The following is a 25,567-nucleotide window of genomic DNA, read 5'->3' as shown; positions in this document are numbered from 1 at the left end:
GGAAGTGTCAGAATCAATTTGTCCCTGCATCTAAAATGTTAAATCAAGAGCAATTTTTACTTGGTGTAGTATAGCGCGTTACTGTAACAGGTAGCAGCATCAGTGAATACATATAAATTCATCCAATATGGATGAATGCTAAAAGTTCTGTGAGATGTTCTTCAGCGCTTTATGTACATAAATGATACTTCACATGTGCAAATGTTTGTTATGTAGAAGGGTTTTGGGGGAAAGTTAAATTATATTGTAGAAGTTAAATTATATTGTTTGTGTACAAAGTTTTCATTTTTTTTATCCACAGTCAAAGTATGATGAACTAAAAAAAGCTGAGAAGGGGAATAAACAGCAGCACAAAGTTCACAAATACATTACATCATGTGAGCTGGTGATGGCTCCTGTTCATGATGCTGTGATTTCTCTGCACCTTCCCAAGGTTTGGGATGACATCAGTCCTCAGTTTTATGCTACATTCTGGTCTTTGACAATGTATGACCTTGCCGTCCCACATAGTAGCTATGACAGAGAAGTCAATAAACTTAAAGTCCAGATGAAAGCCATAGATGACAATCAAGAAATGGTATGTTTATATAATTTTACAGTCCAGTTTAAACTTTCTAACCTTTAAAGACTTATTTTCGTAAAGCCGTATATTCAGGTTATTTAGATCTGGGAGGTTTTTTCTCTTGTTTCATCTGTTCTGATTTGTTACATTCACATAATTTTGATTGACTCTTCCTTATAATTCCCCTATTAAAAGTTATAGTGACTTCACTAAATCTGTTTCAGAAAGCAGTCTGACAGCTGGATCTGTCGTGTAGCTGTTCACTTTTGTCTTAACTCTAGTCAACCAGTGTTCATAAAATCAGTTGATTACTAGAGCAGAACATTTAGTGAAATAAAATGCTTTCAAGTGTTCTTTAGCATTATCAGGAATTTAACTGCTCTATGTATCTATGTATAGCAAGTGTTAGCATAATACTAAGTGAGTTGCACTGACATTTTATAGCCTCCAAATAAAAAGAAAAAAGAAAAAGAACGTTGCACAGCTCTTCAGGACAAGCTCCTTGAAGAGGAAAAGAAGCAGTTGGAGCATGTGCAGAGGGTTCTACAGAGACTGAAACTAGAGAAGGATAACTGGCTTCTGGCAAGTAAGTGTGTGTAGGGGAAACACTCTGGATGTTTTTGTAGTTACCACTGTCTCCAGAACTAAAAGTTCAGCCTGCACTAATACTCTTAATGTGGATTTTAAAATTTGATCTTTTTATATTTTGAGGGTTTTTAGCAAGGTAAACTTTTAATTAGAATGTAATATGTCTTTGCTGCAAATGCCAAGTAGTTGGTTTTCAGGGAGATGTTTTGTTTGTTTCCTGCAATGTCAAGACCTTTTAAATAATTGCACTAATTTAGAAAATAAGATATTGACCAATTGTTGTAATTGCAAGATGGCTTGCACTTATTTCCTGCAGTTAGAATGCTGCTAAGTTGGGATAATTGCTACACTGCAAGAAATGGACATGTAAATTCTCAATGAATGATTTGAGTTAACTTACTTTGAGTCCTGTGATTAGGAGCAATATGCCAGTATTTGGGCAGTAACATAAACCCTGTTCCAATGACAACATAAGTATAGTGCCAACCTGACAGCACCACGAAATGAAACAGCATGCAAAATGGTTCATGTGGCAGATATTCAGGAGACAGAGCAAACTTTTTTCTCTGACAAATCTTCTGTAATACTTCATACTGATTGTGAACTCTACTAGTACGGTTAATCTGAAATGTTTTTCTCTGGTCAGTTTTCTTCTCTGGAAGAACTTCCAGTTTGTAACTGGAAGTAGTTGTTCGTCTGTCCCAAGGAGCCTAGCATAATCCAGTGGAAAAGCGTTTTATTGTCCGACTCATGTAAGATACAGCCAACTGGTTTAATGAAGAAACGCTGACAGTTAAATCAAGAAAGGTTATTCCCTACAAATATTTAATGTACTGGTACAGACAGCTAATGAGCTACATGAAATTGCTGGTTGAAAAATTGCTACCTGACTGAAGTTTGGGCTAGAGCTGACCGATGAATTTGTCTGCTTAAGGAAGGACCAAAAGTGTGTAGAAGACTATTTGTGTAGATATGATTTATATATAAGCATGTACTCTTGATAATATGGGCATTTGTCGGGTAGAGGGAATAGCTTATTGTTGGCTCTTGAGTGCTCAGGCTTCAGCTGTAAGAAGTTTCCCAGCATTGCATCCGGAGACAAAGTTAACTTTTTCGGCAGTTTTCCTGTTAAAAGAAATTATCTGTAATTGTGCTATATGAGGAAATTGAACAGCACATCCACTGTAGTAGAATTTTTTACTACTATTTTTAAAAATATTAATATGTAATTTAGGTTAATTTTGTCAGTAGACTGGTAGTTTTAACAGCTGGAAACTGGCTATTCTGATTGGCTGCTCACTTGCTTTACTTTTACATTTTTGAACTAAAACTTACACTCTTGATTGTTCTGTGAGCTGTGATTCTCTTGGCTTGTTTTTTTTTTGTGTTTTTCGGGTTAAGTAGCAAAGGCTTGTTATATACTTTGAGGGGTGGATACTAAAATAAAATCATCACAAAAATTTTAATTAAGTAAAAGCTGACAGTCCTTTCTTGAACAAGCTTTATTCCATGAGCATCACAGAATCAAAGCAAGTAAATCCTGGGTCTTAGACTTGTGCCCTGCAGCCTGTGCAAGAATCCCAGTGCAAAACCACCAGTTGCCCTCATGAGGATCATGAATGTTCTTCCTCTGAAGGCATCCATTTGCAATCTTCAGTTCTGCGCTTTCATCCATATGTTTATTTTCTTTCTACCTTTTGTGCTGTACATCCCTCCCAGCTTGTTTTTATGTTCCTTGTTAACTGGACAGGTGCTGCCATGGGACCAGTTTGGGTATGTGTTTGGCTGTTACTCAATGGAATGAGTAACTGTTGAGCATACAGTGCAGTCTTTTACTCAGTGATAGAATTTCACAAAATGTGTGTGTATTGGGGTGGTGGTTTACTGAATACTGTTCCTCTGTTTAAATTCCTATAATTGTTTGGTTGATTGGAAAAATGATTGTTAAGGGATTGTATAGAGCCAGCATGTTCTTCCATTTCTAAGGAAACCAAGCTGAAAGTCAGCCCTATCTAGAAAGGAGAGAACAGGTGTTCTAGAGAAATAGCAGATGGTGTTCCTTTTGCTAATGTGCAGAATTTGAGCAGTTGGAGAGGTTTACCAAAGTTTTTTCTGAACCTGTTTTTTCCCCCATTGTGTAAGAGAAGAATTTTCCCAATAAGAAATAAAGATTTGCTACAACCACCCTCCTACCCTTCCCCCATCCTCAAAGTTAAGCCTATTTTGACTTTTTCTGAGCAGTGGCAAAGATATGTCTGGAATACATGCAGCCTAATGTACAAACTCAAGCATATGGATGTGTGATACTGGACTTCTGGGAAGAGAGCAGTTGAGTGTTAACCCATTAACTTACTTTTTTCCTTTTGTTTTTCTCCCAACCTCTTTTTTTTTTTTTTTGAAGAGTCTACCAAAAATGAGACTATCACAAAATTTTTGCAGTTATGTATATTTCCTCGATGCATTTTTTCGGCAATCGATGCAGTTTATTGTGCTCACTTTGTAGAACTGGTGCATCAACAGAAAACACCCAACTTCTCCACGCTTCTCTGCTATGACAGAGTAAGTAGCTAGAACTGTGTGTGTGCATGTAGTTGTTTTGCATGCTCATGATAATAATTTAGTATCCTCCCTGCCTCCCAAAAGAGCTAAACAAAATCATTACCTATATTTAATTCCAGAATCTGACAATCAAAAGTTCCCTTTTGTGCTTCATATTCTACAAACCCAAGTTTTCCTAGAGCTGTCAAGGTTTATTTTCAAGTTTTTGTTTTTTATTTATCTTAATGAGACTAGAATTTCAGAGCAAGGTCCTTAGCACTCATAGGAGTTGCAACCTTTCTGTGGCCTGCTTTGCTACGGCCTCATCTAACTCTCCCATCTTAGCTGTGTGGGCCCCACTGCTGTAGTACCAACCTTCCTATACTTGCCTCTCACAAGCAGCACCCTTAGGACCCTTCTGACCCTGGTGAATGGTACTACACAGTGGACTAATTTGTATCACTGCTGAGAGACAGACATGGGAAGGGGCTCCCATGGTCACATGAGGAGTACTTGTGATAGCAGTAGCAGCCTGACTTCCTTGGGTCAAACAGGACAGTTGGAGGAGGCAGTTGTTCAGGCTGTTTGCCGTTCGTATAGCCGTTCCTTTTTCTCCTGTGGAGGAAAAAGGTGGAGAACGTAGATGGAAGAATCTTGCAGCTGACTGTACTGTTCCGGGGTATCAGAACCGTTCTGGCACTTCCTGCTATAAGAAGTCAGATTATTAAATCAGTGTATCATCTGCACGGTTATAAGAGATTTGACTATGAGCTTTGATTAAAAGGATGTGTATGGGGCTGCATTTTAAAAAATGATGGTGAAAATTGTTTTCATATGAACATTCAATTAAGATTGTCTGGTTTTCTTTGAGCTCAGACATTAGAAGTAGGCATCTGCTTTGATTTCATGGGCCCAAAAGAGCATTCTTACTCAAATACTCAGTCTGTGTTCTAGGTGACAAAAGTAGGCAACTGCGTGAGCTCTATCTGATGGACCTGTGCAAGGCCAGGAAAAAAACACCTAGCCAAGCTGACGCAAAAGGATTTACCTGCTCAAATACATTATTAATTTGAAAACAAAACAGTTACATGATAATGAAGATACACTTTAACTGTGGAAAACTGTGTCAGCAGTAGCTATATGCAGTGCTTAGATTCTGGGCTAAATGTGAAGGACCAGCCGCTGGGTAGTAAGGTCTTGAAAAGAAGCTGAGAATATTTCATGAGAGCTCCTTTATATTTAGAGACCAACTTAACTGTGGTTTAGGTGAGAGAAATTTGGAATTCTTGTTGGTTCTTGTTCCTTTTGTAATTCAGTAAAATCATTTTAACTTTTTATTACTGCTCTTCACAGGTTTTCTCTGATATTATATATACAGTTGCAAGTTGCACTGAAAATGAAGCTAGTAGATATGGCAGGTTTTTATGCTGTATGCTGGAGACTGTAACTAGATGGCACAGTGACAGAGTCATATATGAAAAGGTACGTGAAGTTATTAAAACGAGTTTGCTCATGAGAATATATAAAGGCCACTTGTGTAATTCGGCCCAATAAAAATGGATTTAGTGGAATAAATTTAAAAACACTGATCTGAATTTTTCTGGTGGCTTAGTCTTAGAATTGAGTTTCTGTAACTTATGTAGTTTTAATATAAGTAATTTTGTATAGTGTCAAAAAAATTTTAGTAGCCAAAGAAATCTTACATTTCTGATTTCCTCATAGTTTGTCTTGCAGATAATTTAGAGAGCATATGGAAACTCTCATAATGCTCCTTGCAAAAGCCAGTTAAATTATGAATAACCTTATCTCTCACAACTAAGATTTCAGCACAAATAAGCTTTTAAAAAAAGTATGTGTGTAAGTCTTGTAAAGTGTGATTGTGTTTTAGTCTTTAGCAGAATTAGTGAAAAAGTGCTTCAGTTACTGTATTAACTTCTGCAAATCATTGTTTTCATGCTTCCTGAAAAATGTGTTTTTCTTTTTTTTTCTTATGCGCATGTAGGAATGTGGCAACTATCCAGGCTTCCTAACTATATTGCGGGCAACTGGATTTGATGGTGGAAATAAAGCTGATCAATTGGATTATGAGAATTTTAGACATGTGGTACACAAATGGCACTATAAATTAACTAAGGTAAAGAAAGATGCTGGAAAAACTTAAGGTTTTGGAAGCTTTAATTAAAAAAACCAACTTCATTAACTTTAACACTTTGTGTTCTAGGCTTCTGTGCACTGCCTTGAAACAGGTGAATATACACATATCAGAAATATCCTGATTGTGCTGACCAAAATCCTTCCGTGGTATCCAAAAGTGCTGAACCTGGGCCAAGCCTTGGAAAGAAGAGTACATAAGATATGTCAGGAAGAGAAAGAGAAGAGACCTGATCTATATGCATTGGCTATGGGGTAACAACACCTTACTTTAAGAAAGTGGTTAAAAGTGGATCATGAAAAGCTTCTAAAGACTTGGAACTGTTACAGTCCTAACGTTTGATTTTTACCTTATCACAGAAGATTTCGCTATCCTGCATTTCAGGGCTGGCAGTGTGAATGAAAACTTTCATTTTGTGCTGGATGATCACTAATTTTCTTTACAAGACTCTAGTAAAACACTTTAAATAGTAAAGATTACCACTCACAAGAGTGTAGCTTAATTTTAGAGAAATAGTATAGCAGCAAGTAGATAGGAAGGAGAGTAAAATGAAGAAAGCCAAGGGCTATTGATGCAAGACCACTTAGATTTTGGAAGTTTATATAATTCTAAAATGCTAAACTAAAATGCTTAGTTATGATTTACAACTTTCTGTGATGAATGCAGAATCATCCACGTGTGCTTGAGGGGCAATTCAGGTTGCCTTAACAGTTTTAAGTTTCGTAAGTAAGCTGTTTGTGTGTTTGGCAGGCGTGTGTTTGTGGTGTGGTGGTGGTGAAGAGGGTGTGGAGGTAGGGCTGCATCTGTGTCTAGTGGTTTGTTTGTTGTTTTCTTTTTTCCTTTTGAGCTCATCGATAAAGGGGAAAGAAACTGCATATCAGTTGGGAAAAACTGTGAAATAAATAACAGATGAACTGTTAGATTAGATCTTCATTTAAAATTCAACCCATGTTTTGCTTTATGTTTGTGCATGTTTAACAATCTGTGCGACTTGCAGCTATTCTGGGCAGTTGAAAAGTAGGAAGCCTTTCATGATACCTGAAAATGAATTCCACCACAAAGACCCACCTGCCAGGAATGCTGTAGCTGCAACAGTACAAAATGGGCCAGGTGGTGCTGGGATGCCTACATCTCTCACAATAAATACAGTTAGACTGGAAGAAGGCACTACTGAGGAGACTGGTAAACCTATGCTTATTATTTATTTATTTTTAAGTAGAATTCTGACAGACTACTGCTCAAAATTTGGCTTATTAAACTGAACAGAAAAAATTAAATGCGAGGCAAAATAGGGTCAGTGTGTGTTCTTTATTTGTAGTTGGTTTTGGAAGAGGGTGTTCGGCATTTAATTACTTATTTTAACTGTTAGCTACGCATGATCTTACATGAATATGCTTAGGTACTTGTTTTATTTTAACCAGTAGGATATATATTAACTTGTTGAAATAAAGCTGTTCTCTCTTTCTAAACAGATAAACTAAAGGAGAAGTCTCTGGGTGTGGTGAAAGTTATTAATAAAGCCGTCAACGCTACACCGAAGGTGACAACAAGCAATGGAAACAGTGCTTCTAATAGGTGAGAAACTACTCTTTGACATTCTCTATTTTCTTCCTTCCAAACCCCAGAATTACCCTTGGAACTGACCTGCCTTTTATTTTTTAATTTCAGATTCCCTATAAATTGTTTCTTCCAATTTTAATAAATGAGATTATTTCTTGCAAAATATACAGCTATACTGCTCTGACACTGTTGTTAAACACATTCCATTTTAGCTAAATAAAGATAAAACAAATGAGAATGTTTACTTGTTGCTTTTCTGGTAGAGAGAGCAAATCTGAAATCTGACAGTGACTGCTTCAGGAGGTTCTATCAAACCAATAGAAGTAAAAGTTCTGTGATAAAACGAGTTGGTTTTGTACGCATCCTAACTGGCCTTTTTAACTTTTGTTGCAGCAAAATTATTAAAGAGAAAGATGATAAAGAAAAAAGTGGGAAGGAAAAAGACAAAGAAAAAAAAGACAAGACTCCAGCTGCCACTCCAGAGATGAAGGCACTTGGGAAGGATGGGAAAGATAAACCAAAGGAAGAACGGGCAAACAAAGATGATAAAGCAAGAGAGATCAAGGAGAAAACACCAAAATCTGACAAAGAGAAGGAAAAAGTCAAGAAAGAAGAAAAAGCTTCAAAAGAAGAAAAATCCAAGACAGTTGTTACCATCATTGAGTCAAAGTCAACTGCAGAAAAGGAGAGAGAAAAGGAGCCGTCCAGAGAAAGAGATGTAGCAAAGGAAATGAAATCCAAGGAAAATGTTAAAGGAGGAGAAAAGGTGCCAGTAGCTGGGTCCTTGAAGTCACCCGTTCCCCGATCAGAAACATCAGAATCTGAAAGGGGTAAGTTTGCATATTTGATTTCTGCAACCTTTATAAAGAGGATCAAGATAGCTTAAGATAAACAAAATTTGCATAGTGGTAAAACTTGAATTCTAGCTTAAATTATTTTGGTACATCAGAAAGCCATATTATTAGATTATCCTCTTTTACATGTGTTTTAATAATGCTATTGTTCTTTTCTTTCCTCAGAACAAAAACGCCGCAAAGTTGATACACATTCTTCTCCATCACATTCCTCAACAGTAAAGGTTAGTATAGCCTGAGGAAGGCAGCACCCATGTTAGGCTCACAAGTTTGGGATGCCAATTTCGACTTCCTTCAAGTTTTGTGCCAAGTATACACTGGAACCACTGGAGGTTTTATGTTGCATTAGAAAATGCATTCCTTTTCTTTATTGGCGGACTGTCTTTTTTTCTATAAAAATATTTTTAATTAACCAAAATAATGCTTCAAGGACCTAGCACAAATTTTGTAAATAGTGTTTGGAAATTGCAAGAGAATTTTTACACAGAAGTGCCTCATTGTTTTAAGCAGTCAGTTTTTTTGGAGTGCAATGGTAGCTACAAGCAAATGAGTCTTTGCAGCAGAGTGGAGCATATTTTTCTGCACTTCTATTGAAGAATCTATAGCACTGAAGATTCCTGGATGATACGGGATGTACAATACCTCTGAATTCATCAGGCTTCTTGATGAGCATCATACCGATATGTGCCTTCTAAGGAGGAGTCTTGAAAGGAGTTCCATTTTAAAGTCTCCTTGGTGATCAGTTCTCCTGTAGTTGTGTATATTCAGTGCGCATGCAGCTTCTGTTGTACCTTCCCTTCGAGGTTTGTTTATTTCCAATGGGTTCCCACCATGTTGAGCCCTGCGTTACGATAAAACCAGATGTGGCAACCAAGCCTACTACCCAGCAAAGAGAAACCCCAAGCATTCAAGCGCAGCACAAAACCATGGGCGTAGCCTACTTGAAGACTCAGGGTAGCCATTCCTTGCTCCATATTTATTTTATTTCTAAACCATCTATGTTCATGGAATCTTTGAATTTGCAGTACGTTGAACATTTAAAACTGTAAGTTACTAATACTTCATCAAGAGCACTGTGATGGATTATGTGGGCCTTTAAACTTCACCATCTTACCAACTTTAGAACAAGCTTTTCTTTTTTTCTGTTTTTTCAGAGAGTACATCTTTTTCTACGTAAGATTTACTTGAAAGATTTAGGCTAATTTTGGAGAACTCAAATAGCTGTTACTAGTTTTGAGGAAGCAGGTGACAGTGATAACTACTCAAAATGATGAAGCTTTTCTTGCCTGGTTTTTGTAAATGGCAATGTAAAGTCATTCTAGAGTGACTTCTACCACATTTAACTGAAAGTGGAGAAGATAGAGGTTTAAAAACATTTTAAACCTTTCACCTGTGGTTCAGCTGTATTTAGAGTTAAGACTATTTTTTCTTTATATTTTGTCTTGGTGGGAGATTGTTTTTTCACGGTTTTAATGAAGAATTAGATATAAACACATTTTGTAGTTTACTTAATAATTGGGTCTAGAGAATAGATATGACTGTCTCTTTTTTTTTTTTCCCCTTCTTCTTTCTTTTTAAAGAATATTTCAGTTTCTAGCATTATTCAGTGTACAGTATTAACATAAAATTTATTCCAGAAGGAGTAGCTGTTCTTTGTTTCAAGGGTACGGCCATGCTTCCCAAAGTTCCTCTGGTTTCTGAAAACTATTCCAGCTTACGTGTCATCTCCATTCATTTTCTACAGGACAACCTCAACGAACTCAAGGACTCTTCAGCAAAGGTTTGAATCTTTTAGACACCACCAAAGTTTACTTTCATGTTTTGTTGCAGAGAGAACTTAATTTTTGGTCTTGTCACAAACCCCATCAGAAAATTCAAATTCTATTCCTGTAAGTGCTAGTGTAGTAACAGAGGGATTTTTTTCAGTCTGCTATATAGAATACAGGAGAGACAGATAGTTATGTGGAAGCAACATTACAAAAATCCCCTGAATTTACCATTCTGTCAATATTCTTAAGAGATTTTATCGTCAGTATCTTGTCTGGTCCTCTCTGAAACTTTTAAATTCATAGAAATGTCCTTATGATTAAGCATTTTATTTGACTGAAGAAGTAACAGAAGAGTTAAAACAATTCTTAGAATACTTAGTTCTTTTTTTTGATACCAATTAAAAAACAGTAGATACTTAAAACCAAAAATTTGAGACGTCTCCTGGAATATCAGTACTTTCCCCTTATACTGTTCTAGTCATGTTTTAGTGCTATGATACTACATTTCTGAACATCAGATAACCTAAATTACCATCTTTGTGAGTTTGCTTCCTGTAAATGCACTTCAGATTCAATAGCTGATGAGAATGTATGCTAAAGAATGCTTTCAAGAGTTCATAGAATCACAGAATCCCAGGTTGGAAAGGACCTGAAGGATCATCCGGCCCAACCTTCCTTGGCAAAAACATGGTCTAGACAAGACGGCCCAGCACCTGTCCAGCTGAATCTTAGAAGTGACCAATGGTGGGGAATCCACCACTTCCCTGAGGAGATAATTCCAGTGGCTGATTGTTCTCATTGTGAACAATTTTCCTCTTGTGTCCGGTCGGTATCTCCCCGGGAGTAACTTGTACCCATTTCCCCTCATCTTTTCCATGTGACTCCTTGTGAAAAGGGAGTCTCCACCTGCTTTGTAGCCACCCTTTCAATACTGGAACACAGTGATAAGGTCTCCCCTAAGCCTTCTCTTCCCAAGGCTGAACAAACCCAGTTCTCTCAGCCTTTTCTCACAGGGCAGGCTCCCAGTCCCCTGATGGTCTTTGTGGCCTGACAAGCACTGAGTAGAGTGGGATATGAGTTCAGTGACGTTTTGGAATATTGTATTTTAGACAGATTCTGCAGCTGTTATATTGCTTCCTTAAAATTCAACCACTTGCATAGTAACAGCCACTGTAAACTTGCTAATATATTAGGGTATGTGGCTAATAGGAAATGCATCAAATCTTTTAATGTTGCTATTAAGATTTTTTGATTGTGATCAGTTAACTAAATAGCACAAATGTTTATCACTTGGAAAATTCTGACCAGTTGGACTTTCTGGATAGCTTACGGGTTTGTCTAGGATCACTTACATTCACTTAATTTAAAAATGCATAATGGATTATCACTTCCTAGTCTACATTTAGACTGCTGTTTTACTTGTAGCTCTCTTTGTTTATACAAAGTCTTCAGAACACTTTATATGTTTTAATTCAAAATAGCTCAGATTTTATAATGGACACTTGCTGATGGGTTTTTTAATTGAATCTTTCCACTGCCAACCATACCTACTTATAGGGAGAGTGTATATAGGAAGCATCCTTTAATTCTTACAATTGATGAAATTAGTGTCTGTAGATTGAATACATACACTTTCAAAAAATTATTTATAAATAATTGTCATATCTTGTATACTTAATATTTTTGAAATTAGAAAACTGTAATATTTGTCTTGAGCTCACATCTATCTGAAGTGTGATATATGGTAGTCTGTATAATCTTGCTTTTCCCTCCCTTACTGTATTAGTCAAGGTTCAACTGGTTAATTGAAACTTCATTCAACTTTTCATTAGTTAAGCTAAATTTTTATTTAAAACTATTTGTTTTACTTATTAACATATTGACGTGGTAATCAAGCAGACAGTGGAGTTATTTGTAATTAAATGATCAACAAACAGCTTTATTTCTCTAGTCACTTGTAAAAGTGAAATTTTAGAACTAACTGTAATGTGCTTGTACAGACTTAGCTGGAAGTGTATGGCAGTTGTGTGACTTTTTCATGGATTTATTGTTTGCTAAGTGCTTGGGGGATGGGGGGTGTCCAACCCTTTCCTTCCTCTTAATGCTGTTTCCTATTCTTTACCACTTAATGAACTAATTTACATTCTTCAGTGCCATTCTAACAGACTTAAGGCAGTTCTTGACAATGTTCCCTATACATGGTGTAAGACAAGCTTGTCTTTTCTGCCATGTACTTGTTTGGGGAAAGGATATTCAGAAGCCTGTAAGATTTATGAGTTCAGCTTCCGCTGGAAGTTAGTACAAGTCTAGTGCTGTTACATACTTAGAGGCTTTCTTTTTTCCTGGTATTGCCCAGTTTCTGGGCTCAGACCACTGAAATGTTGGTTTGCATTGAAGGTTATAAAATAAATGGTGCCAGACTTGAGTTAGGTTTGTGTTTATTCTTTGGCCTTTGCCCAAGTTACACAAGATACAAGAGTGCCCAAAATTTGATACAGTTTCAGTTAGCAGCATTTCTAGAAGCAAGTTGATAAAGCCTGATGAGCTAAATCCAGCCTTTTTTTGCAAAGCGGGGTGAAGGAGACGTAGTTTTCTAAAACTCTGCGTTGGGATGATAGAAGAGCAGTGGAATCTGTTGTGAACAACCATATGAATTTAAGAACTGGAATAGGAGAAAGAAGAGCTACGTCTTTGCTTTCTCACGTGGAAAGCGTCTCTGGGAGACAGTTGAATGGGGCTGTGTAGAAAAAACAAGTCACTGTTAAAAGTTGACAGCAAAAAAGGGACCAAGGATAAACTTACTTGTGGAAAGGCAATGTAGGAGATAGAACAAGAAAAGAGGAGTGAAGGAAAAGAGCAGAAAGAAAAGTATCTAGTAAAAGGAGTGTTGAATGTTCAGGCTCTGGCATAGGAGAGTAACCTAACATTATCAGTGTGACTTTTAACATAGGACCAGTAACATCAAGTTTTGGTAAGTTAAACATTTACTGGAACTGGAGGAGGACAGGATTAATTTAATTAAAAGAATAAAATTATTTGAAATTATATTTGGTTTGATTCAAGCGATTTCTAGTTTGTTCTAAACTAATCTTCCACTTACTGCTTTCTCTGGTGTCCTTTTAAGTAAGATGTCTTTCTAAAAAGAAATACAGAGAACATTTTAATTAAAAGGTATATTTTTTTTCACAAATAAAATTGATAGCTTATGGAACTGGGGGAAAAAAATCAAAGTACACTGGTTTAAATCTGTGCTGTAACTTAAATATATAAAATACCATGGAAAGGTGTTTTTAATTTAAAATGTGCTCTTTTTGGTATTCTATGAAAAATATTTCTTAGAAAGATCTAACTATATAATTGTATTTGAAAAAGACAGAGTTAGTTATTGTAATGCATCAGTATTTATATAATACATGTGCTATCTTTTATATATATATACACACATGCAGTAGCATTTAGACTTTGTCAAGTGTCCTACCTGACATTACTGTGACTTTCTCTTCTCCTCCGACCCCAGTTTATATTAAAAATATTCAGCTTTGTGAAATTAGTATGTTACAGATCTTATCAAAATTGGTTAGAAGAGAGTGGAAAAACAACCTGGAACACATTACAGAGCAAAAAAAAATATATTCTATGTTCGGTTGCTTTTATCATTTGAAGTTTAGGCTTAAGGTGGAGTTTTGTATTATTTCAGATGAGAAAACACATTTTTCAAAGTATTGGCTTAAATACTTCATGGATTAAGATTATTCTTTAAAAATTAATTACAACCTATTTAAGCAGCTGATTCCTTTCATTAATTCTAGGCAACAGTGCAAGTGTTAAGTCAGTGCAGGAATCTGCATATCCTGTTTCAGTAGTACTGGTGTCTTGATTTGTTTTGATGCATCAATACTGGTGAACAACATTGTGTGTATTTAATATAAGTGTTTCAGTCAAGAGAAAGTGTTCTTGAATTTCCAGTGTTGAGAAAACAACGTTATAGGTTAAATTATAGTTGACAAGTTTGAAAGTGTCTTCAGTCACTTTTTTTTTTGGTAGTAAAGTATTAATGTTTTATTTTGCTCTTTGAGCTAGATCTCTTATGTTAGAGTAAGACTTTTTATTTACACATCTAGGAATACATATTAATAATTGGTGATATTGCCTTAATTTAACAGCACTACATTAACCACACTACTCCAACACTGTCCAAGAGTAAGGAGAGAGAAGTGGACAAGAAAGATTTGGACAAGTCAAGGGAAAGATCCAGAGAGAGAGAGAAGAAAGATGAAAAGGACAGGAAAGATCGAAAAAGGGTTGGTGAAATTTTTATGAACTAGTTTAGAAAGTTGGTATATACTTGGAAAGTTTTCTGTTCAAAGTCCTTGCAATAATAATTGGTTGCACAGCCTATCCAAGCGGAAGTGATTCATATCAGGGTTGGTTTTCTTCTGTTCTGCTACTTTTTCAAAGGTCGGTTTACAGTAGTGTATTCAAAACCTTTTCCTTTCAAAACCGATCTCAAGAAACTTTACCCAAGATGTAGTAACTCAGTTACATTTTCCATATTCAAAAATTAGTGCTCCAAAATAACGTTATAAGCAGGTGCTACTTCAGGAGTATGTTTTAATCTGCTAACATCTGCATAATTGTATTTGGTGCCAGGATCATTCAAACAGTGACCGAGAGGTACCACAGGATTCAACTAAACGACGCAAAGAGGAAAATGGGACAAGTACGTATTTTACTTTGTGTGTGGTTATTAGGCTTTTACTTGTTGTGAATTACAATTTTCTGTTGTGTTTTTAGCTGGTTCTTCAAAACATAGCAAAAGTGAAAGTCCTTCTGATTCCCCTCGCTTAAATGAAAAGGAGAAGGAGAAGAACAAATCAAAATCTTCAGGAAAAGAGAAAGGTGATTCAATTAAAGCAGAAAAGATGGAGAAGAGCTCCTCTGGTAGCAAAAAGGTAAAATAAGCTATTCTCATTTTGTTGATTTATTTGTTGTTGTTGTTGACAGAACAAGCTGATTCTTTCTTCCTAAATTTTATTGCTGCTTTATGGCCTAAATTAAACAGATATGCTGTGAATGTGTAGGAAAACACTTCTGGAAATTCTGTTAACTTGTGGCTCCAAATATTTCAGCAGTCACTCCTGGCAGGATAAATTGGAGGAATAGTTAATTTTGGCAGTAGGCTGGGAAATTAAGAACTTATACTTTAGGTTTTGAATAACCTAGAGTATTTGTAGACTGGTTTGGTGAGCAAGTATGTGAAAGCAGGGTTAATTTACATATCAATTAGTCTGCTTGTATTCAGATTTTCAAGTGCATGTGTCAGCGCAGCTTTTTTTTTGTGAAAACCGGTATGTTGTAGTCATATTTGTAAAACACCAAGTAATAGTTGCTGGTTGTAACTCTTTCATAATAGCGGTAAAACAGAGTTAGAATAAACTCAGAAATCATAGAATCTTTTTACCATCAATCTAAGTGATTTTTTTTTTTTAGCTGTGGCCAGTTACAACTTTAGATATGTATAATCCTTCTAATCAGACTGTACAAAGTATACTATAATAAACTATTTCCCATATGTGTATTTTTTAAAGGAATCAAGACATGATAAAGAAAAAGCAGAAAAGAAAGAAAAACGAGACGGTACTGGAGGGAAAGAAGAAAAGAAACAATATCCTTTTACACATTAACCTTTCAGAAAAATACAGAAAAAGAGATACCTTTTATTATATGTAGTAAAATTTATTTTTTTTTTCTTTAACATTGAATCTACTCATAAATCTTCAGACAAGCACAGATAATGAAGATTGTTCTAGTCAAGGTAAAATTTCTTATGATTTACTCTTGTTTGACTTGATGTATCTTGTGGCTCCTTTTGACTGGTAAAGGATATACAAACAAAACAGCTTGAGTGTGCAAGGGCTGAAATTACCCAGGGTGGGGTTTTGAGTGGTTTTTTGTTGTTTTGGGTGTGGTTGTTTTTGTTTTGTTGGGATTTTTTAATTCTATCCCAGTGAAAAAAAATTTTGCCCATCATCAGCTTATTGTATAGATGCTCAATTTTTTTTTTTAAAAAAAAAAGGGTGTATTGGGGGGTCAGCAGTGTTTGGTGTAGTTGCATGTTTGGCACTTTTTCCAACAAAGGTTGCCAAAGGTGAATCCATGTAATCCTGATGATTATCAAGACTGATGACTGACTTGTTAATTAAGAATATCTTGCCTAATACTTTGGAAACCCAATTTTTGTATCCTCTTCTTACTTTATCTTTAACAAAAGCACTAGCTTTTAAACTAAACTGCTATATAGTGTAGTAAGTCAGTTCACTATCTCTGCTTAATCTTTTATCTGATCAGATTTGAGAAGGAAGAAGCCAAAGGAAAACCTTAGTATGGAGACATTGACTATTTTCAAAAGAAAAGAAACCCTAGAGTATTTTGGTAACCCATGTTCAGACTGGAGCTTTTAGAAAAATAAATTGTTCTTTGAAGCTGATGGTGTTCTGAATTTTTTTTTTCAGACCTATGCAAATATGTGGAGACTTAAATTTAGTTTTACAGGTATGAGGGTGGGGTTTTTTTCTCCTCTGCAGCTAGCCTTTTTAAGACTTACGGAATGTTCCATTTTCAGTTATTTGGGAAGGAAAGTGTCTCAGTGAACTTAAATTAGTTAACCTGACCTACCCAACTTGAGTTACACCCCGCTGCCAGTCTTTCTACAAAGAGCAGTGGACAATTTTACATTTTAAAAAGTGTGTATATGTTGGGTAAATGTGAAAACAACTGATAGTATTCAACAAATATCAAAGAACATAGCTTCACTCTCTTTTTACAAATTGTCCAAGTGCTTTATAATTCTTATGTATGTTCTCTGTTTAGAATTGATGAATTGTTTGTTAAAACTTTGTAGATTCAGTGAGCACTCGAAGTGAACACAAGCAGAAATGAAGTAGAGACAATTTTTTTATTCAGTCACACATTTCTCACTGAGATTATTTCCTTTTCTAGAGTAATACTGTTCTGACTACTGAGCAACATGTAAGGCAGGCAGAGTTTTCCTCTCTATCAGACAAGCTGCTACTGTTACAGAAAGGGGGAAGACAACATTTTTGAATGCACAAGTCCTTTGTCTCAGATTTTAAAGAAGGATTGATAAGGCTGAAAATTTGTCTTGTTTCATGACTGTGTAGACTTTCATGTAGAAAGTGATGCTACCTTTCACAAATGCTACTTGTTGTGAATTCCATTTAAAGATGGGGGGAAATATTTTTATGGTGAGAGTACTATAACAGTTTGACCAGAGAGGTGACAGAACTGCCATCCTTAGGGTATTCAAAACCTCACTTGGCAGGCCACAGCCCTGAGCAGCCTGCCCTAGTTAATTCTTTTTGAGCAAGGGTGTTGAACTGGACAGTTTTCAGAGGTCCCTTCCAACCTCATTGTTTTTGAAATTCAGTTATATCATGTTTGAGAATACTTATGGTGATTTTATATAGCAAAACTTACTGGAGAGATTTCTTGGCTGTGGATTCTCAACTTAACATTGCTCCTTGTACTTTTGGGGTGGCCGAGGAAGACCATGACATAGTCCCAAGTTGTTCTGCTTGCCTCTCTCACAGGCACCAAATCTGAGAGGTGTAAATGCTTTGCTGTGGGGAATTCTTTTCCAAGAGGCCTAAGGTTTATAGGATGGTACACAACAGTTAGAGGAGTGTTTTGATGAGGGTCCAACAAAGCAAACAAAAACCAAAATTTGATTTCTGAAATCTGATCATCCGGAAGTGTTTTCTAAAAAAAGTGTCCACATGTGGATTGTGACCTCAAAGAGCAAAGGGGGGATTATTGGAAAAAGGGTCTCAAGAGTTTCATTTGGTGACATTGGTTGTTCAGCCACTGTACCTGAGGGCAAATATGTGGAGGGGTTTTGGGTAACAAAGTTCATGCTGATCTCATGTGCTCTTCGGAGGGTGTTGGTAGAAAAAAGGATAGGAGTTCAGGTTACTGCTGCTTTGTACCATTTATTTTTGTTTTATCTTCTTGAGATAATGGAAGATGCTTCTGTGAATAGCTTCCAAACTGAAAATTATGAGCATTCTTTTGAAATAATTTAATGGATTTTTTTTTTACTTATTGTCCTTCATAGCCATTATTATCTGATTACTATGGATGGATCCCAAGTTTTTTCCTATTTCTTTAAATGTTACTTTTGATAAAAAAGTCAATCTTGGTAGATGAAGTTCACTACTGAGGACTTGCAGCTTCTTTAATAATAGAGTATGTGAAGTTACATCTTGACCAGCAATTCAGTATAAAGTGAGGATTGTCATCAATGAAAAAAACACAACTGTGGTGTTATGACTGCATCATGATTTAAGCAGCAAGTGCTTGGGGTAAATGTCAGTTCCACAGTAAAATTCACATCCAGCTATGTAATGGGCTAAACTGGAGCACCTGGCCTAGAATACTGGCAACAGCCCATCATTTGCATAGTGAAGTATGAAAAAATCCTTTCATAGCAACACAGTTGTAGAATCTAATCCTGTGCTCCTGTTTGTAAAATTGTTTATAATGTTCTTCCTAACGGTTGATGTCTGATTGACTGCATTTATTTCTTGCCTAATTTAGAGATAGTAACATTTTGAGGGGGTTGTACTTCTAAAAGTTTCTACCTTCACAAGTGACTACTTTTCCCTTTTGTTTGTATCTTTAAATTAGCGTTTCACGACTTATATTGCAGTGCTCACATTAATATGGTTCTTGCTGTGGATTAAACAAGATAGGGAATGAAAGACTGATGAAAATAGCTTTATTTTCCCCCTCATTCTTTGAATGGTGAATGGAATAAAATGCTAAGTTGTGAGATCAGTATTCATTTGAACAACATCTAATTCCAACTACATATGCCTTCTTTGCAGGTGAGATTGGAATGGGAAGATATCCAGCTGTGACCAGAAATGTATTTTCCAGAGTATAGATTGCACAGAAACTTGTGAATGAAGAGGACCCATCTGCATCTCCTTAAATTATTCAGTTCTCTGCTTTATTTCCCCATGCTGAGGATTTAATTGTTGAGTTGTACATTACTGTATTTTAACTTGTTGCTTAGTTTCTTACACATTTATTTTCAGTACCTGGCTGAAAGTGTTACCTATTCCATATTTTAGCACAATGTGCTGCAAACAAACAGTTGCCATAGTGCAAATGAGGTTTCATGTGTACAGAGTTCCACTTTAGGTTGTCAAAAATACTGCCTGAGTTTAGTAATTCTTTCAATCTGAAATGCATTCTTTTAGATGTTTGAAAACCACAAATAAACAGTTATTTGAACCTTTTTGGATTTACCTCATTTAAACTCAGTTTTTATTTATTACTTGGCCTGTTTTTAATATCGGTGACTAAAAAAAAAAGTCAAGTGGGAGCACTGTTTTCATGCAATGCTTAGGGATTATTTGTATATTGTGTACAACGTTGACTTGTTGAAAGAAACAAAAGAATGAACCCTGTCCCTTCCAGCCCAACCTAAACCTGTGCTCAGCTGTCCCTTGCCACGCCTTTTGTTTGTCTTGTTGTTTTTAGATTGATTGGAAATGCTCTCTTCAAAACTGAACTAAATTAAGTTTCAATTACAGCTACAGGAGCTTTGTATTGCTGAACTTTAGTCTGGAAAGTTTCACAATGACATTTTTAAAAAAAAAAAAAAATTTTTTTATCTGCTGAATTCTACCAGTGTAACCTTTTTTCTAAATAAACAATAGTTTTCTCAATGGGTCGTAAATCATTCTCTGTGTGGTCACTTTATTGCTTTATGTATTGTTATAAAAATTTTATGTTAGTTGGAATTGTGGGAGGGTGTTTTCTGTCTTTGCTTGCGAGCCCCCTGCGCCTGCCTGCTGGTCAGCTGCAGAGGGTTAGTTATGTAGTGTGGTGCTTACTGTAAAGTGACAGATGGGTTACACTTCTCCAGTGGTTTCAAGAAACTCAGAGTTTGCCTTTCTCCATTCAGTCAAGTTTACATCTTGAGGCATTTGTCCCTCATCCAAAGCTGCTTAAAGTCTATGGCACTTTTTTTTTTCCCATTTCCTAGTTTAGTCAAATTAGATGGACTTAGAGTGTCTTGTAAATGTCTTAGTTTCGTTTAATGCCTGACAAAAAAGGGACTGCCTCGCTGCTGACGTGGCATGGTAGGTCACTTTGAAGCTGCTGTCTCAGATGTTCACCTGAGTAAGGAATCTTCAGATCTGGAAGTCCTGAAAGTCACATCAGTGATCAATTTCCAGCCCTGCTCCCTGCCAAGGTGTGAACTTCCTTCAGTAAAAATGATCACTAGTTTGTTTAAACTAGAAAATGTGAGTTGTGAAAGAATACCTGTTTGTGTTCTTTGGAAGAAAGGGGAGATTCCAATCTAGAGTCTAGAGACTTTGTTCACTGTTCGGTGATTAAAAAGGTATTATTGGAAGTTGAGCTTTTTTGGCCTGAGTACAGCAGTTTAAGCACCCAATGAATATGTATTCACTAAAAAGCAGGAGCTGCTGTTACAACTAGATTTGTGTTAAGTTTTGGAGATGGTGCATCACTTGTGCTCTTTCTCTACAGCCAGTTCTTTCTCCAGGGACTGCAGGACTGATTGAAACTTGGAGTGTGTTTGCTCCTTTGTTTGCCTGGAGCCCTGTGGGACAGGCAGCTTTCTGCAAACCCCAGCTGAGTCTTCCTTTGCCTCTGCAGTCAGCAGGTGGGATAGAAAAAGTGGTCACCTGGAGGGGGAGAGAAAACAACTTTTGGTGCCATTTACCTATCAAATCAGTTGAATTGTAATATCTGACCGCACGAGTAGTCCCTCTTCAGCCTTTGTGTTTATTGTATTTTCTCTCCTTTTTGAGTTCAAATTCAGTTCCTCATCCGTTTTGTAAGGACCTGCTTTCTATTCAAAATCAATGCAATAAAACTGTTGGGGTGTGGAGGAGAGGATCGGATGCCAGTCGGAGGCGTTTCACAATATTAAGACTGAAATATTAGCAGAACTGTAAAACCTCACATCCTTGGTTCTCACGTGGCTTCAGAAGTTTGTGAGCAGTAGCCGTGAGAGCTGTCACAGCTGCTGCCCAAAGACTGGCTTGAAGTTTTCCTCTTACTTTTAAAAGGCACAGCAAATACAAAGCTAATCATAGTCCCCTTAATCTGAATAATGATTTTAAAAGATGAAGTCATGCAAGTTAAGGACCAGTTTCTTGGAGGAGGTGTGGGATCTAAGTAGCTTGAAAGATTTAAGTGCTGCAAAGTGGTGATCTTGATAACCAAGACTTCTTGTAGGTACAACTTCTCCCAGTGTTCCAGTCCCCATGACACTGGAATTATTACATAAAGGAGTGTGTTCTTGTTTTTTACGATCTCTAACAGTAAAGGATGATCATGTTTTTCAAGGTTACACTTTCAGATTGACAAACAGAAAATTAATTCTGCCTGTTGGCCTGCTGTGGTCAGGATTACTACCATCAGTGCCATGCTGGTCTGTTGCCTTAACTCTGCTTACCTCTGCTAAGCATTACGGTTGTGGCAGCAATGATCCCCATAAATGCTTTCTGTTGGCTGTGTCTTCACAGAAAGAGGTTCACTGATGCTTGTTAGTGAAATTGGTGCAGATCAACTTAAGTTTACATGGGGAGATCAGTCCTTATTGAACAGGCTTGGGAATGGCGCTTGCTCATGGGGAAGTATATAAAATAGAGCAAACTAATTTTTAATGATTTTTCTGAGAAACATGCGTAATGGATTTAAATGGTCAATATTCTGTTTATGTGAACTTTTAAAAGCACACAAGGAAAAAAAGGTGGTGTTAAAAACTTAAATCCTATTTTAAATGGTAAGTTAATTGATGTATGCTGTGTTTAAACAACACTGGTTTGCTCTATATAGAGTGTCACATCTGTCCTGCTCTCCCCCCATGTCCAAAAAAAATCATATATGAGGAGCTTGAGTTTCTGAGGGTCATTTCTTTGTCAAGGAACTCTTTGGTGACAGACAGGAGTCTGTACATAAGTAGCAGATCAAGCTGAGGCAGGCTGTGGTTTGGCTCAAGAGTTGGTGTCTCTTTGAAGCTTGATGTTTGTTTAGAATTTGCCTATAATGACTACTTTAAAATAGTAAAATGTGTAAGGTACATTCTGTTCTAAACTCATAGTGTGTTTAAACAGCATTGAGCCTAATAAAACTTTATCATGAATTAGTTTTATCTGATGATTCACAAAATGTGACAAACAATGGGGAAAACATTATGCTGACAACATAAAGACTTTTTAAACAACTGCAATACAGCATTTTTTTTTCTCCTTTGAGAATTTTGTTTCTCTGTTTATAAAAATGTTTAACGTGCCCTTGTCTGTGCCTGCAGCGATGAGCCTGGGTGTTTTCAGAGGTGATGGGAATCTGGGCTATTGCCATGCCGGAGTGTGTGATACTGTTGCCACTAAAAGTAGATGATGGGACTGAGAGGAGATGAAGCACGTGCCTGCCTAAAATTACTGCCTTGTAAGGAGTTGTAACTTGACAGATTTTTAATTGCAGAAGATGATCTTGGCCCACAGGTACCGTCCACAAAGCAAAATAATTTGATTTATTCCCAGGAGTTTTTAGAAATAGATTTCTCGCATGGATTCAACATCAGCAAAAGCAAGCTATAGGTAATAGAATATTTGCTGAATGTAATGATAAAAACCTAAGTTTTTTATCAGGTATTAGTACTATTAAACACAGAGGCTTACTTGTTTTTTAAATATTGTGGGTTTTTGGTTTGTTGTTTTTTTGTTTTGTTTTGGTTTTTTTAATATAATCCAGAGAAAGGGAACTTGAACCAAAGTTGAGCGTCCCTGGTGCTCTCTGAAGTTCTGTTTGTGTCTTTAGTAATCTGGGGTTTGGGATGGAGGTATGTCATCTTGGTGTTTGAAAGTACTGAATATTAAGAAATTGTAGTGCTTACAGACTCAATCAGTAAAACTCTTCTGGTTAGCTTTATCCTTATTAGTTAGAGGTTATTTCGGAATGAATTAGAGAAGATTACAAACCCTTGTCCTGCAGTGCAAGAAAGACACAGACAAATTGGGAAGGGAATCAGGTAAGAGTTTACCCAGCTAATTAGAGGTGAGGGAGAATTACTAAAAAGGAGAGTAACCAAGCTAAATACTCAGGGACTTTTAATTAACTCATTAGGGCAGTCTAAAATGAAATGCTTCCATCAAAGTCACTCTAGTCCTTGGGATTTACTGGAGTGCGAATGAGCTTTGGCTGCCTGGCTGTGGGCATGGCAGCTGCCCGGGGCTGCAGCAGGGGAAGGCCGGGGCACAGGGCTGTTGCACTGAGGGGGGTAACCTGGGCAAAGACAAAGGCCACCCTGGGGTCTCGGAATATAGCATAATCTCCAAACAAAACAGGATCTGTCAGCCCAGGCACTTCAAGGTGAGTTGAAACAATCATCTAAAAGTCAACTTTGAGGAACAGTGTACCTGCCCTGGCAGGAGGGCTTGTCCCCCACCTGCGATGGCCACTGATGTGGCAGAAGCAGTGAGGTGCTTGCACGGGCCCCCTGAGAGGGGAAGGGACTGGGCTGCTTACGCTGACCCCATCACTGGGGTGGCAAGAGCAGAGATACACCAGCAGCAAACTGCAGCAGTCTGAAGGAAATGACTAAACTTTGTGAAAGCATGTGCTGTAGCTGAGATAACTCAGACGTGCTCTGCAATGTCCTGATTTCCCGAGGGAGCCATAGGAACAGTCTTTTGCCATGTTCATGCTTCTGGGAGGGTTTTCTCCCCCAAGAAGACTTTCCAAAAGAAAACTGGTCCTTCTTCCCTGTGTGGGTCTCTGCAGGGACTCAGCTGTGTGTGGAGACATCAGTGAGGTTTTAGGGGTGTTGGGTGATGGGAGTTGTATATAGAGTACAGCTCAGGGCAGGGGCAAGGCCAGAGGCCTTGAGTGGAAATAGGGGAGCCAGTGAGTCCTGGAGGGCTGGGGAAAGCACAGAAAGAAGGAGATTGTGTTTCCAGAGCTGCGTGGCTGTGAGGGCCACTGGTATGCTCATCAACCCCATCAAACCAAATTCGAGAGGGTTGTGGGCGAGCAGCCCCAGCAGTGCACCCTGCCTCTGTCCTGGCCCACAGCCCTGGGAAAAACCTGGTACAAGCTACCCTTTAATTGAAATACCCATTAATTAAGCCCTGTTTCTGGTGTGGCCTGTCTGATGTGATATTCTAATTCCTCTGTGTAATCTGCAGCATCTGTGATAGGTCACAGCTTCAGCTATTTTATAATCAGCTATTTTGCCCAAATATGGCAAACTTCCCTTGTTTAAAGGGCAGGGGAATATTAAATAAATACCATTTATATTTATTTGCCTTAGATCAAACTGTGGCTCTTACATTAATTTTGTAGGTTTTTGGTAATTAGCCTGCTCAGCCCATATTTGGAATTCAAATTCAATATTTGTTGAAAAGCTTCAAATGATTTTAAAATCTGCTCCCTGAACGCAGAGCAAACACCTCTCCCTTTCTGTAAACGCCAGCGCTGCACTGACAGCTGTCACGGCAGCATGGGCGGGAAAGAGTTGGTCAAATGGAGGTGGGCTTAAAAGGGTGCTGAACCAGGGTGCTGTTGAGCTAGAAGTGGGGGGCTGGCTGTCACCCGCCTCTCCTGGGGGGTCCTGCTGGGCTCGGGGCTCTGCCCGTGGGGGACACGTGCTGGGCTCCAGCTGGGTGAGGCTGGGGGGCACTGGGCTGGCTGGGGAGAGCCCTCAGCTCCTCGCAGGCCACACACGGGGTTAGGACGGGTGTGGGAAACCGCCGCTTCCCAGCCCGAGCAGCCGCTGCATGTCAGTGTTGCTCCGAACAACGGCAGCGTGAGGGGGACTGTGTCCTGCAGCTAAAGCCTGAGCTTTAGTACGGTGGGTTTTCTTGTGCTTTACGTAGATGGGCACCATTAAACTCATCGCCACAGCCATATGGCTGAACACAAACACGCTACTGGGCTCTTAAGGGCCAAAAGGGGGGATTTTCACACCAGAGAAATGGACTCCCAGACCCCCCCCCACCCAACCTGGCCCCTTGGCGTTCTGGCATTATCCCCTTTCCCTCACTGTCTGCTGTGCCCTGCTCTGTCTCTGCAGCGGGAACCAAGCCCTTGTCCCCGTCCTCCACTTGTGGTCTTGACCCCCAACCCACCATGCAGCAGCTCGCGGCCAGGGGCCAGGGCACAGGCACCGCTCCTGCTCTCCCCCACAGGCGCAGCTCTGCTTTTATATCCCTTTAATCAATTTCTTGTGTTATATCATACATTTCCCTGCTCATTACAGCATATCAAGCATCTGCCATGCACTCATTAATTGGTCAATTACTTTATTTATATGCTAAACATTATCTAAAGCAGCAGTCATTACCAGCGTCATGGCTGTGGTTTGTGTTGTGCATTTTTTATAGGTTTTATGTCCCTTACCCTCTCTTGCCAGCAAGGCCAGGGGTGCTTGTGTGGACCCCTGTTAACCCTTTGTGGCCCAGTCACCAGCTCAGCCCCA

General features: G+C 38.0%; 1 protein-coding gene across 11 annotated transcripts in view; it reads left to right on the top strand.

Moving 5' to 3' along the window:
- Positions 1 to 19,789, top strand: part of THOC2 (THO complex subunit 2) — a 55,065-nt gene extending 35,276 nt beyond the window's left edge. For 2 of the 11 annotated variants that reach the window (XM_074835245.1, XM_074835244.1), the window contains 17 exons: positions 302 to 577; positions 1,007 to 1,148; positions 3,552 to 3,709; positions 5,042 to 5,170; positions 5,691 to 5,822; positions 5,910 to 6,094; positions 6,838 to 7,022; positions 7,313 to 7,415; positions 7,794 to 8,230; positions 8,420 to 8,478; positions 9,999 to 10,034; positions 14,187 to 14,324; positions 14,674 to 14,743; positions 14,818 to 14,975; positions 15,612 to 15,688; positions 15,791 to 15,838; positions 18,930 to 19,789. In XM_074835245.1, the coding sequence (XP_074691346.1) occupies positions 302 to 577; positions 1,007 to 1,148; positions 3,552 to 3,709; positions 5,042 to 5,170; positions 5,691 to 5,822; positions 5,910 to 6,094; positions 6,838 to 7,022; positions 7,313 to 7,415; positions 7,794 to 8,230; positions 8,420 to 8,478; positions 9,999 to 10,034; positions 14,187 to 14,324; positions 14,674 to 14,743; positions 14,818 to 14,975; positions 15,612 to 15,688; positions 15,791 to 15,818 (2,313 nt within the window). In that variant the 3' untranslated portion in view covers positions 15,819 to 15,838; positions 18,930 to 19,789. The other 9 variants (XM_074835243.1, XM_074835242.1, XR_012624609.1 and 6 more) reach the window with 8 other exon arrangements.
- Positions 19,790 to 25,567: the final 5,778 nt, after the last annotated feature.

Source organism: Strix aluco, chromosome 10, assembly GCF_031877795.1.
Source record: "Strix aluco isolate bStrAlu1 chromosome 10, bStrAlu1.hap1, whole genome shotgun sequence".
Lineage (NCBI taxonomy): Eukaryota > Metazoa > Chordata > Aves > Strigiformes > Strigidae > Strix > Strix aluco.
The sequence above is the reverse complement of the archived record's forward strand: the minus strand, read 5'-3'. Positions and strand labels throughout refer to the sequence as shown.